Below are 14,012 nucleotides of genomic sequence, written 5' to 3'. Positions count from 1 at the left end.
ATTTTGGGATTTGGGGAAACACACATTGACCTTTTACAACATTATCATTTATTCATGCAAACAATCAAAAGATGAATCAATCATGAAAGTATTAATTAGTAATAAACTGTCCCCAGCTTCTTGACACAAAAAGGGACCTGAAGACAGACAAGGCCAGAACATCTTGATCAGTCCCCTTCATGGACTCAGTTCTGACTGGACTTCAGGCCTGTGATTGATGAACTGGATCAGCAGAGTCCTTGTGAGGACCATAATCAGACCAACATGTCCATCAGTCATCAAGTGATGCAAATATCACCTGATACATTTGCTCAGAGGCTTCGCGGCAGCATGAACAAGACAGACTGTGTCTTAGGTCTCTGCAGGAGACGAGGACAAACAGTCCATCATCACATCAGCAGCCGTCAGCTCCCATTTCCTTCCCGCTGCACTTCCTGTTGTCGACAGAAAGACTTAAAAATAGAGCTGTCAATCATCCAGGGGGCTTGGCGCCACTGGGACTCAAACCGCCGCTCAGGAGGATTAATTATAGTCATTGACCAAAATGTTCACTTTGAAATGAGCAGATATTTGAACTTAAGATGAGAAGAGACGCTGCAGCATCTGACAGCTGCCGTCACTCACACACTCTCATTAATATTATTCTTATTAACAACTTGTCCAACAGTGACAACACAACGCTGCACTGTTCTGCAGAGTCCAACATGTCCATCTATGATCACTATCAGTTAAGTGCTTGTAGTGTGAAATGATCAGCGTACAATGTTTTTTAATGAGTGAAAGCTGCTGAACTCTGAGCCAATGAGGCTGCACACATGCATGCACACACACACACACACACACACTGAACTCTGAGCCGATGAGGCTACACACATGCATGCACACACACACACACACACACACTGAACTCTGAGCCGATGAGGCTACACACATGCATGCACACACACACACACACACACTGAACTCTGAGCCGATGAGGCTACACACATGCATGCACACACACACACACTGAACTCTGAGCCGATGAGGCTACACACATGCATGCACACACACACACACTGAACTCTGAGCCGATGAGGCTACACACATGCATGCACACACACACACACTGAACTCTGAGCCGATGAGGCTACACACATGCATGCACACACACACACACTGAACTCTGAGCCGATGAGGCTACACACATGCATGCACACACACACACACTGAACTCTGAGCCGATGAAGCTACACACATGCATGCACACACACACACTGAACTCTGAGCCGATGAGGCTACACATATGCGTGCACACACACACTGAACTCTGATTGCAATGCAATGTTTTTATTTGATCAATTAGTGTTTCAAGATTAGATGAAAACTGTGTGAGTCTCATCCTCCAGATACAGATATCACATTTGACTCAGCCCAACGTCCACCCAGGAATATGTTTATCAACCTCACAGTTTACAATATTTATACGGAAGATATGACACAAAAAAAACCAAGGTGAACAATTTATCTCTTTACACAACAAGGGACTACAAGTCCCAAAGAGACACATTGAAAACAAAACAACAACATTTAAAAAATGTGGGTCAGAAAAAAAATCCATTTGGGTCCAGGTACGTTGAGGTGGAGTTCCTGTCAGACTGTATTTAATCTGCTTTCCAGTGCCTCGAACACAGAGTGTGGATCCTGATCAGCATCTATAAGAATCGCATCTGGATACACAGACTGCACACATCCACACACACAAACAGACACAAAGCATGATCATGGTTCTATAAAATGTTCTGTGCACTTAAATTCTGATATTTTGTTAGTGAATTTTGGATTTTCAGGGTGTGCAGTATGTACAGTACCTGCAGAGACGCCGTGTGTGTCCTGTACTGATTCAGAGAGTCTGTCACACTCTGCATACTGTCCTCTGGTCTGGTCCTCAGCCGGTCCTGGACCTGAGAGTTGGGAGCAGGTCGAGTCACACCGTGAAAACTGAAGGAGGTAAACCACAGGTGTTTTTTACTGCTCAGCTTAAGGTCCAACGTTCTTATTTGTTCATTTGATATTTCATTTATTTCCCTACATCATATGAGTGAGTTATATGAGTCTGTATGAGAGCTGCATGAGTACATGAACATGTAAAGTTAGGCAGGTTTGAACAGAGTGCTGTGTACTGGCCTCTCTCCGCTCCATGGGTCTGTTGCTCGGAGACTCAGTCTCTCCACACAAATGTCATCCGTCAGCTCCAAGAAGAAAACTCTGAGAACACAAGAAGGCGCTTTGATCAGCCACTTATTGACATCACAAATCAGTCATTAGCTTGTAGCAGCTGATGTTGGTGGGGTGAGGGGTTTCTGACCCCTGTGGTCAGAAATTAGCAGGAGCTTAAATACTGCCCTTGAAATGTTTGTAATTGCCCTTGAAATGTGCATGATGGCAGCTTTTAGTGCTCCCATAAATTGCATAGTTACCCTTTGAGTCGAAAATGGCGCATGAGACACCTGGAGCACACACTTTTATATTTCACTGGACTGAAACTCCAAACCTTTCAGAATGCTGTGACCAGAGTACTAACCAGACGCAGCAGACACAATCATATCACCATCATATGGCTCTCGATAAAAGAATGATAGATTTTTAAATGGCCATGCTCCATCTAACATTACTGACACACTCACTGAGTATACACCTGACAGAACTCTAAGATCATTAAACAAAGGTCTTGTTAACAAACATTCTAAATGAGCGTATGATGTCTTCAGCCACTATGGTCTAACTATCTGAAATTCTCTGCCTCATACAATGAGATATGCTACCACTGTGTGTTCTTTTAAGGGCAAACTAAAACATGTTCGTTTTCACAAGCTTAGCAGAAATAGGTTTTACAATTTGTATTGTTATTTATTGTTTAATTGCTTTCAAATACATGAACCTAGTCTTTTTTTTCTTTGTTTTTATCTCAAGCACATTGCGTCTAAGAAATGTGCTATATATATATATATATATATATATAAATAAATGTATTGATTGATTGATGATCTTAAAATGATCCATAAATGATCCACAATGCCCCCAAACAAAGTTGTAGATCATATTAGTGTGTGTATTAGTACATGTAGTACCTGTTGGGCTGCTGCTGGGACTTCTGCAGCATCTTGGCTTGCTGCAGGTCTTGAGGGAACCCATGGAGAACCCAGCCTCTGCAGCTGCAGTCCACCTGGCTCAGCCGTTGTTCCAGAACCTGCAGAACCAAGGGGTCTGGAACTACAGTGACAGTGGATCATCAGTAACCACAAATGAACTGACTGTGTCCAGACAACAAGGTCTATAAACACAACACAGGGTCTGAAGGTTCACCTGTCGCTGGTCACACTGAAAGTGATGGACAAGGGAGTGAATGACATACAGACACAAATTAAACAGTACTATTTCCACATTTTCACTGTGTGTGTGAGTGTGGTTACCTGGTCGGCGATCATCCAGGTATGGTTGGATCTTCTCTCCCAGACTTGAACCATCAGCTGCTACAGACCTCAGCAGCTGGCCACAACAAACTGACAGACATAGAGACAGGAGATGATAAGTGTGAGGCTATGGTGAGGTCAGCTCAGGCCTGGTGCCATAGCACTAGTGAGCAGTGGAGTGTCTGTACCTAGGTTATAAGCAGTGTGGATACAGGCAACAGGTTGTGCTTGAGTTAGTGTTGCCAGTTGCTTTGAGGACAGTAATTCCCATTGAAAACAGAAAAGTGTTTGCATACCATCCACTATCTTGTATTTCTCTGACAGCAGTCTGGCCTGGTGACTCTTCCCCGATCCGGGCCTACCAAACAGGAGGATTCTGGGAGTCCTGGAGCGTCGATGAGTCTGGACAAAAGCCAGCGCTGAGACAACAAACAGTTCAGAATCTGCTGCATATCACCAGTCAACACATTCAGCCCATCATCAGCTTATGTTGGTGTTTTTTGTATTTTTACCTTGTTGGTAGACGTCGGTATATGATTGGTTACTGTTGACGGTCTTCAAGACATGTTGATAGGCTGACATTAGACCTGTGACTTCACAGCGGAAACGCTGCAGCTCAGCCAGATGCTGGTTCTCTGATAGGCCATGGTCCTTCACCAGACGCTGAGCAATGACATCATCAACCTGCCAGGTGAAGGTCTGATGGTACACATCTGCACAGAGGAAGTGATGTTGTGAGTAATCAGTAAAATCATGTCTTCAAATGTATCATGACTGTGGCAAGATGAGCAGACACAGACTCACCTCCAGTCAGTGGGTCGACTAGTTTTCCCATCCTCCTCTCCAACAACACATCATCAGGAGCGTCAAGCATCACTGACACACACACACACACACACACACACACACACACACACACACACACACACACACAGATACACAAAAAGATTTAGATAAACAGTAAATAAGTTCTACAAATGAACTAAATGAGCTGACGGAATCCTCATCTGTCCTCACCAACATGTTCAGGGATGACCCCAACCTGCTGAAGACTCAGAGCTTGCAGACGAGTCTGAGGGATTCCCTCCAAAACCCAGCCCTGTAACACACACACACACACACAGTCTCACAGTTTGCTCTATGAAACCATATTTTATTCATTCTCGCTGGGCAAAGACTTCTTGGGTTCTAACACAGAGTTGTTGCATTTCAGAACCAATGCTTGGTGAACCAATGCACATCACTTAATAACGGTGTGTTCATGTGACGTAACTATAGTGAAATTGCATGGTTAAATTTAAATGACAAGATTTGGGAAATGTGAATTTGCATCATTTTCGTCAGTGCAGGAGAGGGCTAAAGTTGCCAGAACAGTTGTGCTTGTGTTACTTGTAATGCGAATAAATACAAATTATTACCAAAGTCACATAAGTAACACAAATTTAAATATTGCTTATTGATCAGTGGGAATGCACCTGTACACATATGGTATAAGCCCTAGCTGCTACGTCATCACTAGTCCAATTAGTCCCTTTCATAACCATACACAGTACAACTAAAGAAGTGGCAGGTGTGGTGTGCTACTACTGCTGTAGCTGACAGACACACATCATCTCTGGCAGAATAAAACGTGCAAAAGAAGGTAGTGTCCACACAATCACTCTATGCCACAGAAACAACCTCCTTTTGCATGGCTACTGCTGTAGCCCATCTGCTTAGTGGTTCAACATTAATAAATGGTCTGCATATCTTGGTTCAGAGTTTCCCAACTTATAATGATTAAGGCCACAGCATCTGAATGACATCAGATCATTAGGATGTGATGTGTGACAGCAGGTGTATTCTCTGTTCACTGCTGCTGACACATAAAGTCTAAATAAAACCACCGTGTTTAACGCAGCCGCCTGTACACTCCGTTCTGCGGAGCGATTCCCTCAGTGCTGATTTACAGGCTAAATAAAGATGACAGGACCGGCAGCACTGACACACACAGTGTATGGATGACAGGCTGTGAGTGTGTGTGTGTGTGTGTGTGTGTGTGTGTGCTGGATGTACAATTTTTGTCTTCAATGGCTGTTGACAGTTTCTTGTGAAATGTGAAATGATGAAATAACACTAAAAATCAAGTGAAGCTGCATTAAAAATGTTTCACATTTATTCACTTGTTTGAAGGACCTCAACTGCCTAATATTTAAGAATAGAAGAAAGGTATATACAACTCAACTCTAAAATATAAAATACATATATGTTAGAATGAATAATTAAAAACAGGAGAAACTGACAAAAAAAAAATGATTTTGTGATTCACAAAATCAATTAAATATATACACAGTGGGGCAAAAAAGTATTGGGACACCCACCGATAATTGTGGGTGACAATGAGGCTATTCAGTTGAATAGCCTCATTAATAAACACTGTTCGTACCATGGGGTCATACAAATATACATTATCATATACAGTTTATATATAAATATAGATCATAGTTCATCAGACCACCGACATGCAATTATGATCTACTGAGAGAGAGAGAGAGACAGAGAGAGAGAGAGAGAGAGAGAGAGAGAGAGAGAGACAGAGACAGAGGATGTGAGACAGGTAGAGTAATTAATTTGACATGAAAAGGCAGGGCTCTGATGGGAGTTATCAATCATCCACACACACACACACACACACACACACACAAACACCAAGTCCCTGGTGTATGAGTGATGGATTTAGCCTGCAGCCAAAAAACAGCCATTAACTGCTCAAAGTAACTGCTACACACACATACACACACGCACACACGCACACACACACACAGAGCTACACACTAAACAGTGATGTGAAATGCTAAATGCTGAAGCTAATCGCTGCTGGCTGGAGGCTGAATGAAGCATTTGTTTGTAGAGTTTAGAGAAAAAGATGATAGTTTAATGCTGTTTACTGCTGATCACTGATCAATGAGACTGCTGCCCTCTCTCTCTCTCTCACATGCACGCACACACCACACACACACACACGACAGACTTGTTTCCTTGTCAGAACAAAGGTAACTGTTCACAGGAGTGAAGCATAATAAAACTGGGATTAGATGGTGTTTGTGCAGACTTCATGACCACAGAATAAAGGAGAGAACAAGCATTAGAGAAGTGAACATTAACAATGAATGTTTAGCATCCTTGTTAACTGTTCTCCACCTGTACCACATAAAAGCCCTGTCTACTGACCACTCTGCCTTGCTAAAGGACCACTCGGACCACTCACATGAGCCACTGACTAAATAACATTCAGAACCAAGTCAGAGATGAGATCTCCTAAAGATTCTTTATAGTTTTCTGGAGAACTTCAACAACCACTTAAATAATCCTTAATACCTTATAACCTCTGCCCACCACCTCCTGCCCCCTTGACCTTCTCACCTTCTTCAGTCAATGCTTCTGATCTTCTTCCTTTCTTCACCCACCTCATTAACACAACAATCTCTATCATCTGGTTGCTTTCCGGACTCTCTTAAAGAGGCCAGAGTGACCCCCCTCCTCAAAAAACCTACCCTCAACCCATCTGAAGTAAATAACTACAGACCTGTCTCTCTTCTTCCTTTTCTTTCCAAAACTCTGGAGCGTGCTATCTTTAATCAACTCTCCTCCTACTTTCACCGGAATAACCTTCTCGATCCTCATCAGTCTGGTTTTAAGACAGGTCACTTGACCCGAAACGGCACTTCTTGCTGTCACTGAGCAACTCCACACTGCCAGGGCTGCCTCTCTCTCCTCTGTGCTCATCCTCTTGGACCTTTCTGCAGCGTTTGACACAGTTAACAACCAGATCCTTACTTCCTCCCTTCAGGAACTAGGTGTCTCAGGCTCTGCACTTACCCTACTCTCGTCCCATCTTCAAAACCAAACATACAGAGTAACCTGGAGAGGATCTGTGTCGGAACCTTGTCCTCTTTCTACTGGGGTCCCTCAGGGTTCTGTCTTGGGCCCTCTCCTCTTCTCTCTCTACATCAACTCTCTTGGTTCTGTCATTCACTCTCATGGTTTTCCCTATCACAGCTACGCCGATGACACCCAACTCATTCTCTCTTTTCCCAGCTCTGACACACATGTAGCAGAACGGATCTCTGCTTGTCTGACCGACATCTCTCAGTGGATGTCTGACCATCACCTGAAACTCAATCTCGACAAGACCGAGTTTCTTTTTCTTCCAGGAAAGGGCTCTCCCACCACAGACCTGACCATCACCCTCGACAACTCTGTGGTATCGTCTTCTCATACTGCAGGAACCTGAGTGTGATACTGGACGACCACCTCTCCCTCACTGCCAACATTGCTGCAACAGCATGTGACTTATTAGGATAGGTAACAACCTTTTCCACACCAAAGTTCATAGAAAAAAAGATTTTTGGCTCATGTAAATGGTCTGTATTTATATAGCGCTTTTCTAGTCTTGATGACCACTCAAAGCTGCTTTACACTACACTTTTGTCGTTCACCCATTCACCTCACTTATCTTTCATACACATTCACACTCTGCCAACACAGCTGTCAGGAGCAACGTAGGGTTAAGTGACTTGCCCAAGGACACATCCCATTGAGACTAGAATCGAACCCACAACCTTCAAGTTGAAAGACGAGTCGCTTTACCACTGAGCCCAATGTGAGATGATAGTCTTCTGCTTTCTTGTTTGGTAACTTGGTGTCTCTGATCCATTCAATGATATAGTGGCATAGTGATATAAAATGATTGATTTCCTTTATGGTCTTTGGTGCGTGGAGAGTGAGTGATTTACAAAGTCAAACAAAGGTTCTCCCTTCTCTGTATTTGAATTGTCATAACAGCAGAGTAGACATGTGAGAGAAGTTCAGGTGCTTGGTCGGTCAACTGACTGTAGTTGTGAGCTTGAGTTTGTGTTGTTGTTGCTGTAGTGGTCATGTTGTTGTTGTTAGTGGTGACAGCAGTTTCTCCTGCTTTAATTCTCTTAAACCGATCAAAGAGCAGCTCCTGCGTCCTGATCAACGCTGACAGGAAACAGCACGTGATTCTAATGAGGAGCAGCAGAGAGGATGAGCCCAACTGAGAATAACACGCGTGATGTGACAGCAGCACAGCTGTTTGATCAGACCATCTCTGGGGAAACGCTCCGACACGCTGCTCGGCCTGCTGGGAATCGTAGTAAAACATAGCAACAACCAGAGTGCTAATTATTATCATCACAGCAGGACATTATGGGGGAGAGACAGACTGAAAACGGAGGATGTCTTCATACGGTTGTAAAGTTATACTACATCCCATTTATGTCAACACACACCACAAGGTGCTGCTGTGGTGTCAAAGGTTAAAGAACATCACTACTTCCTCAGAAGTGAAGGCTGGTTTGATTGACAATAAATGAACAGAGAGACTGTCGGCAGATCTTGTCCTAGTACAGCAAGAGAAGAGTGTGCTGCATCATCTAATCTTGATGAAGGTAAATTCTACCTCAGAAAAAAGGTGTGGCCAAGGGCAAGCAGCACCTGTATACTGTCATCAGATGAACTGGACCAAACCACCGGATGTGATGTCATGGGGGGGTTTAGGGTTTGGTTATTTGTGTGGGTTTTGTATAAGTTTAGTGTGTTGTCCAGTTTATTTGCAGTCATATTAAGTTGACCTCTTTTAGGGGCTCACATCTTGAGTTGAGTTGTAAGTTTTATTTACCTGCTTTTTGGGTAAAATAAAAACCCACCTTTTCTTTGAAATTGCTCCTGTGTTCTGTTCTTTACTGCTTGGTCCATGACACAGAGATTTAAGGGATGTGTGGCTTTTTGTTCTTTATCAAATTGAAAAATTGATTTTTGTTCCAGTAGAAAAGGGTCGATCTTAGGTCATTTTGTATAGTGTTCAAGAGCGCGATCCTCTGGATTAACATACTAGCAAATAATATCTTTAAGTTTAAGCGAATAGACAGATTTAGCAGCATTAAAAAAGTGAGACTTAAGATCACTCCACTGGTGTTTACATGTAAACTTCCTGGAAATACTGCAGCTTACGTCACCGCGTCTGTGGTGACATCCAATCACATCCCAGGTAGGTCTTGCGAGACAAGAGCATATAAATCGTGACGTGCAGTTTTGATTGGTGTCAAGTATGAATCTTTGATAAAAACAAAGGAACTGTATTATTTAGTGCAGTCCTGGTAGGTAGGGGTGAGTAGCCATTTTGTTTGGGAACTTTTTTTCTCCTGTTGTATGTTAGGGAAGCAGGTAAGATTCCTGTATTTTCTTTATTATTTATCTGTGGATAGGTAAGTTAGTTTTTCTATTGGCAGATATTTTGTTTGTTATTTTGGCCTTGCTCAGCCTGAAGTTAATTTTTTTGTGTTGGACTGCAACTTTGGTTATGTTGGTCTCTGGGAGTTGGGGGGGAAAAAGGGAGAGCACTTTTGTATTACGCTCAGGTTACCCTGACCAAACCACTCTTTGAATTGACATTGTTTTTGTATTTTTTCAATGAGGCATTAGTTTTTTCAACAAAATCTTGGCAAATGTGATATTTTCTATTATTACAATATTATACGTTATTTTATTATATGTATATTTTATTCTTACAACATTATTACTATACCATGTTTCGCAACCAGCTTTTAAAATGTCCAGTGTGTCATCCAATAGTGTGTGAGGGGTAAAGACTCAAATCGGCAAGTTAACGGGTAACAGATCCAATCGCAGTCAAATGTTTTAAGCCGAGTCTGGACACAATCTGGTAGTGTGTGCTGATTACAGACACAACTACAAACATGTTGCCAATGAAAAACAGTAGGTGGGACACAGGAAATGGTGTCAGAAGACAAAGACGACGGGAAGTAGAGTGAAAATCAAAACAGTCGTGATTAAACTGTCGCTCTCGTAGAGATGGTCTTGGTTCTTGTGAGAGTGTGATGCTTTCGCTTGATTTGACAAATCATGTCGTCATGTATGTACTGTGATCCCTTATCAGACAGTTGTTAAATGTCTTTAAGTTGCCTTAATAAAATCATCTGAAACGAGGAACCCTCAGACCTCTGGTAGAGGACCTGAGCATGGAAGAGACACAAGATTGTTTTGTATATCAAAACAAAGCCAAACATAAATGCCAGTCTAAACTGTTTGCACACTGTATGGCTTCAGTGGATGTTTCAAAAGCAACGGGTCATCAGTCAGTAACACTGAGACACACATGAGCGATCATGTTTTATTCATGCTTTCCCAGAATCTTAAATGCTAGAAAGGAGTTTTGCCTCATCTCTCCAGGACTGACTTGGAAGGATTAGCTACTAAGAAAGGATCATTGTATGTGAGAGTGTTCTGTCCTGATGCTGATGCTGTGTGTCTGAATGCAGACTCACCCTGTTGAAGCAGTCAACCTCGTTCAGTCTCTGCTGGATCAGTCGGGAAAGCAGCTCAGCAGGAAGCTCCTGAGCACACAAACAATATTTAAAGATCACAGGATGCCACACACACATAAAGGTCATCAGTGCACACAGTTATGGACTCTGACACTAACCCAAGGGAAGTGTAGAGGCAAATGGTTTTTCAAATGTTTTTTTGGGGTCAAGGACGCTAACGGGTGAAGAAGCATTCTGATGAACCCCCTCATAATCCTGACACTGATTAAGCACTACAGCATGATGAATGGCACCTGTTTTATAGTCATGAACATGTGTAACAATGCCATTTGTTTATGAGTGAATTTTTATTATTTGTTTTATTCACTTTTTTCACCAATTAAACTGAGACTGCCTCTAAAACAGTTTGTGGTCCACCACACAACCCCACTTTTAGATCACCATTGCTGCAGCATCATCAGTACAGCCACACATTCCTCCACATCAGTTTTGATTCAGTCATGAAATTGACATTTTGTTGACCCCAAAAGTTATGGGTCATGGACACCCATGGGTCCCTGGACCTCACTTTGAGAATCTCTGTTCAAGATAATCTAAAATCAGTACTAACCACATGTTTTTGTGACTTGAGAGACGTTGTTGTGGGTGCACCACATTATCAGGTCATGAGGAGTTGTGGTGTGTGTGTGTGTTTGTGTGTACTTGTGTAAGTCGTGCCTGTTCACCCAGCTCTGATTGGTCCTGCAGTAAACTGTCTGTGGTCACATGAACAGCTCTTAGCTCAGCACTCAGCTTCTTAGCCTGAAAGATAACAACAATTAAATAAAATAAAGTATAAAATCCTTTAACAACATACATAATGAATACATTGTTTTAATCTGGTGTGAGTAAACTCTTCATATTAAACTCACCACAGTGTTTCCCGACAGCTGGAGGACCGAGCAGCATGATCTTGGGAACTGACAGTGCGAGAGAGATCTTCTTCATTTTCAAATACTTTTCATGTGTTCAAAAACACTCCCATTTTCTATCACTTTATCCTGGATAAAGGTCGCCAGTCCATCACAAACAACCATTCACTCTCACACCTACAATCAATTTGAGCTCAGTTGACACAGTTCCGCTTCAGAATGCGGTTCATGCCGACTGTTACTAATAAAGAGTTTTATAGTAACTGAGACATGTGAACGTGGTGTGTTATAAGTGTGTGTGTGTGAAGTTACAGCTCCATCTAGTGGCTCATTCATCATGAGAACTTATCAGAGCTATCACTGAACATCTGAACACAAGAAAACAATGAACACTGAGTGTGAATCGTGTTCCCATTCCATTCCAACCAATGACCTTTTGACCCCTGGGCTGAGAAATCCCTGAGGTTCATGAGTGTTGACTTACTGTCCACACTGCTCCTCTGCAGAAAACGGATCAGGTAAGAGATCGGATCATCAGGCTGATCAATGACCAGACTGGATACCATGCTCTGAAACACACACACACACACACACACAAATGAGGTCTTCCTCTCAGTCATGTCTCTTTCTGTCTGTCTGGCTCACACTGGTCCTTTACCTGCACCAGGTGGAAAATACCATGTGTGTCAGCGTAAACTGACATCTGGGGAGGAATCCGGAGAGGCTTCACTGTCTCATCCATAGGAGCAAGAGGAGGAGGATGGAGGCTGCTGATGGTGTCACTGCAAATATACTTAAGACAGTCTATTTCCTGAAGGGCCCTGAATACACCTCACTGCACACAAATATAAAAACATCAAACCAAATTGTTAAATACCAGTGATTATTATTTATCATTTTGTTCCAGATGTTGATATTATATATTATATCTAATCACCAAACAACAAAAATTTTACTTTTAATGATCCTCTTGTAAATAAGTTCAAAGACTTTCAAAAGTATTCCTCCCAGTTTATTTATACAGTATATTTTTTTTACAAAGATGCACTGATGTGGACTCCTCCTCCTCACTTGCTGCTTTTGTCTCAGTTTGTATGTGTTCAGAAAGTATATTAAATGAAGTCCATCATCCATCCATCTTCTACCGCTTTATCCCCCACATCAGGGTCACGGGAGGAGCTGTGCCCATCTCAGCTGACATAGAGTGATAGGCGGGGTCACACCCTGGACAGGTCGCCAGTTCATCACAGGGCCACATATACTGTACATATACATAGACAAACAACCATCCACTCCCACTCTCACACTCACACCTATGGTCAATTTAGGGTGTCCAATTGACCTAATCCCCATGTTGCATGTTTGTGGACTGTGGGAGATGCTGGAGAACTCGGAGAAAACCCACGCACACACAGGGAGAACATGCCAACTGCATGCAGAAAGGCCCTTGTTCTAAATTAAGTCTTCACTATTAAAATAAGCAAGTGATCTGAACCCTGAATGAATATTGTCACAAACTTGTAATGTTATAAACTATTTTTTTAAATTAAATCTTGTGTTCATCATGTGAGTAACTGATGGTTATACTAAAAACTTCTCCCATGATTAGAATCTTTTTCAAAAAACCTCTTCCACATTGGTTGGTTGTTAGTGGGGTTTAACAGAAGAGGGCATTCTAAATGTTGATTCTTCATGTTTCTGCATAGAACACGAGCTTTCTTCATTTACTTTTATTAATCATAATTAAAAAGGTTATGATTTGGCTGCATTTTCTCTTAGCAGCATTACTCAAAAAAAGCAATAGATGGATTTTGATTACATTTTCTTGGGATGTAGATTATGGCTCATGGAGTGAATTAGTCAATGTTGTGATTCTTTGTTTTGCCTTCAAATACTTAACTTTTATACTCATTTAATCCACATACTTACAGTATCATGTTCCTATACAGTTACACCACATCCTCATTCTATTTTACATTAATAAAAACGAATCCACCTTCTATGTTTCCTTTAACCCCAAGAAGTGGTGTTGAGTTTGTTATTGGCCTACGTGAGTTAATGGCGCATTTGACTAATCGAGCGCAATTCCGCTCGATTAGTCGAATGGTGTGAACACAAACCCGTGTCAGCAGCTTGATATGTTTCCCTTATAAACACATTTGAATCTTAGTTTAGAATAAAAAACACTAACGTGAGACTTACCTGTCGTTTCACTGTCGGATGCTATGAAAGCGTTTGTTTGTTGCTATGGAAAACGTCATCAGCGCGCGTCGGTCGGCGAGGTTTGTTTGTTTTTCCTC

At 42.1% G+C, this 14,012-nt stretch overlaps 1 protein-coding gene across 1 annotated transcript; it reads right to left on the bottom strand.

Moving 5' to 3' along the window:
- Window positions 1–1,320: 1,320 nt before the first annotated feature.
- Window positions 1,321–13,964, bottom strand: LOC131464241 (adenylate kinase 8-like). The gene is made up of 15 exons (XM_058636628.1): window positions 13,915–13,964; window positions 12,371–12,547; window positions 12,197–12,281; window positions 11,718–11,760; window positions 11,519–11,609; window positions 10,802–10,870; window positions 4,470–4,551; window positions 4,257–4,328; window positions 3,965–4,165; window positions 3,749–3,871; window positions 3,453–3,542; window positions 3,111–3,252; window positions 2,167–2,247; window positions 1,851–1,980; window positions 1,321–1,722 (listed from the first exon to the last, which is right to left on the bottom strand). Exons 2-15 carry the CDS (start codon window positions 12,452–12,454, stop codon window positions 1,633–1,635), a joined length of 1,383 nt encoding a protein of 460 aa, XP_058492611.1. The 5' UTR covers window positions 12,455–12,547; window positions 13,915–13,964; the 3' UTR covers window positions 1,321–1,632.
- Window positions 13,965–14,012: the final 48 nt, after the last annotated feature.

This window comes from Solea solea, chromosome 8, assembly GCF_958295425.1.
Source record: "Solea solea chromosome 8, fSolSol10.1, whole genome shotgun sequence".
NCBI lineage: Eukaryota > Metazoa > Chordata > Actinopteri > Pleuronectiformes > Soleidae > Solea > Solea solea.
The sequence above is the reverse complement of the archived record's forward strand: the minus strand, read 5'-3'. Positions and strand labels throughout refer to the sequence as shown.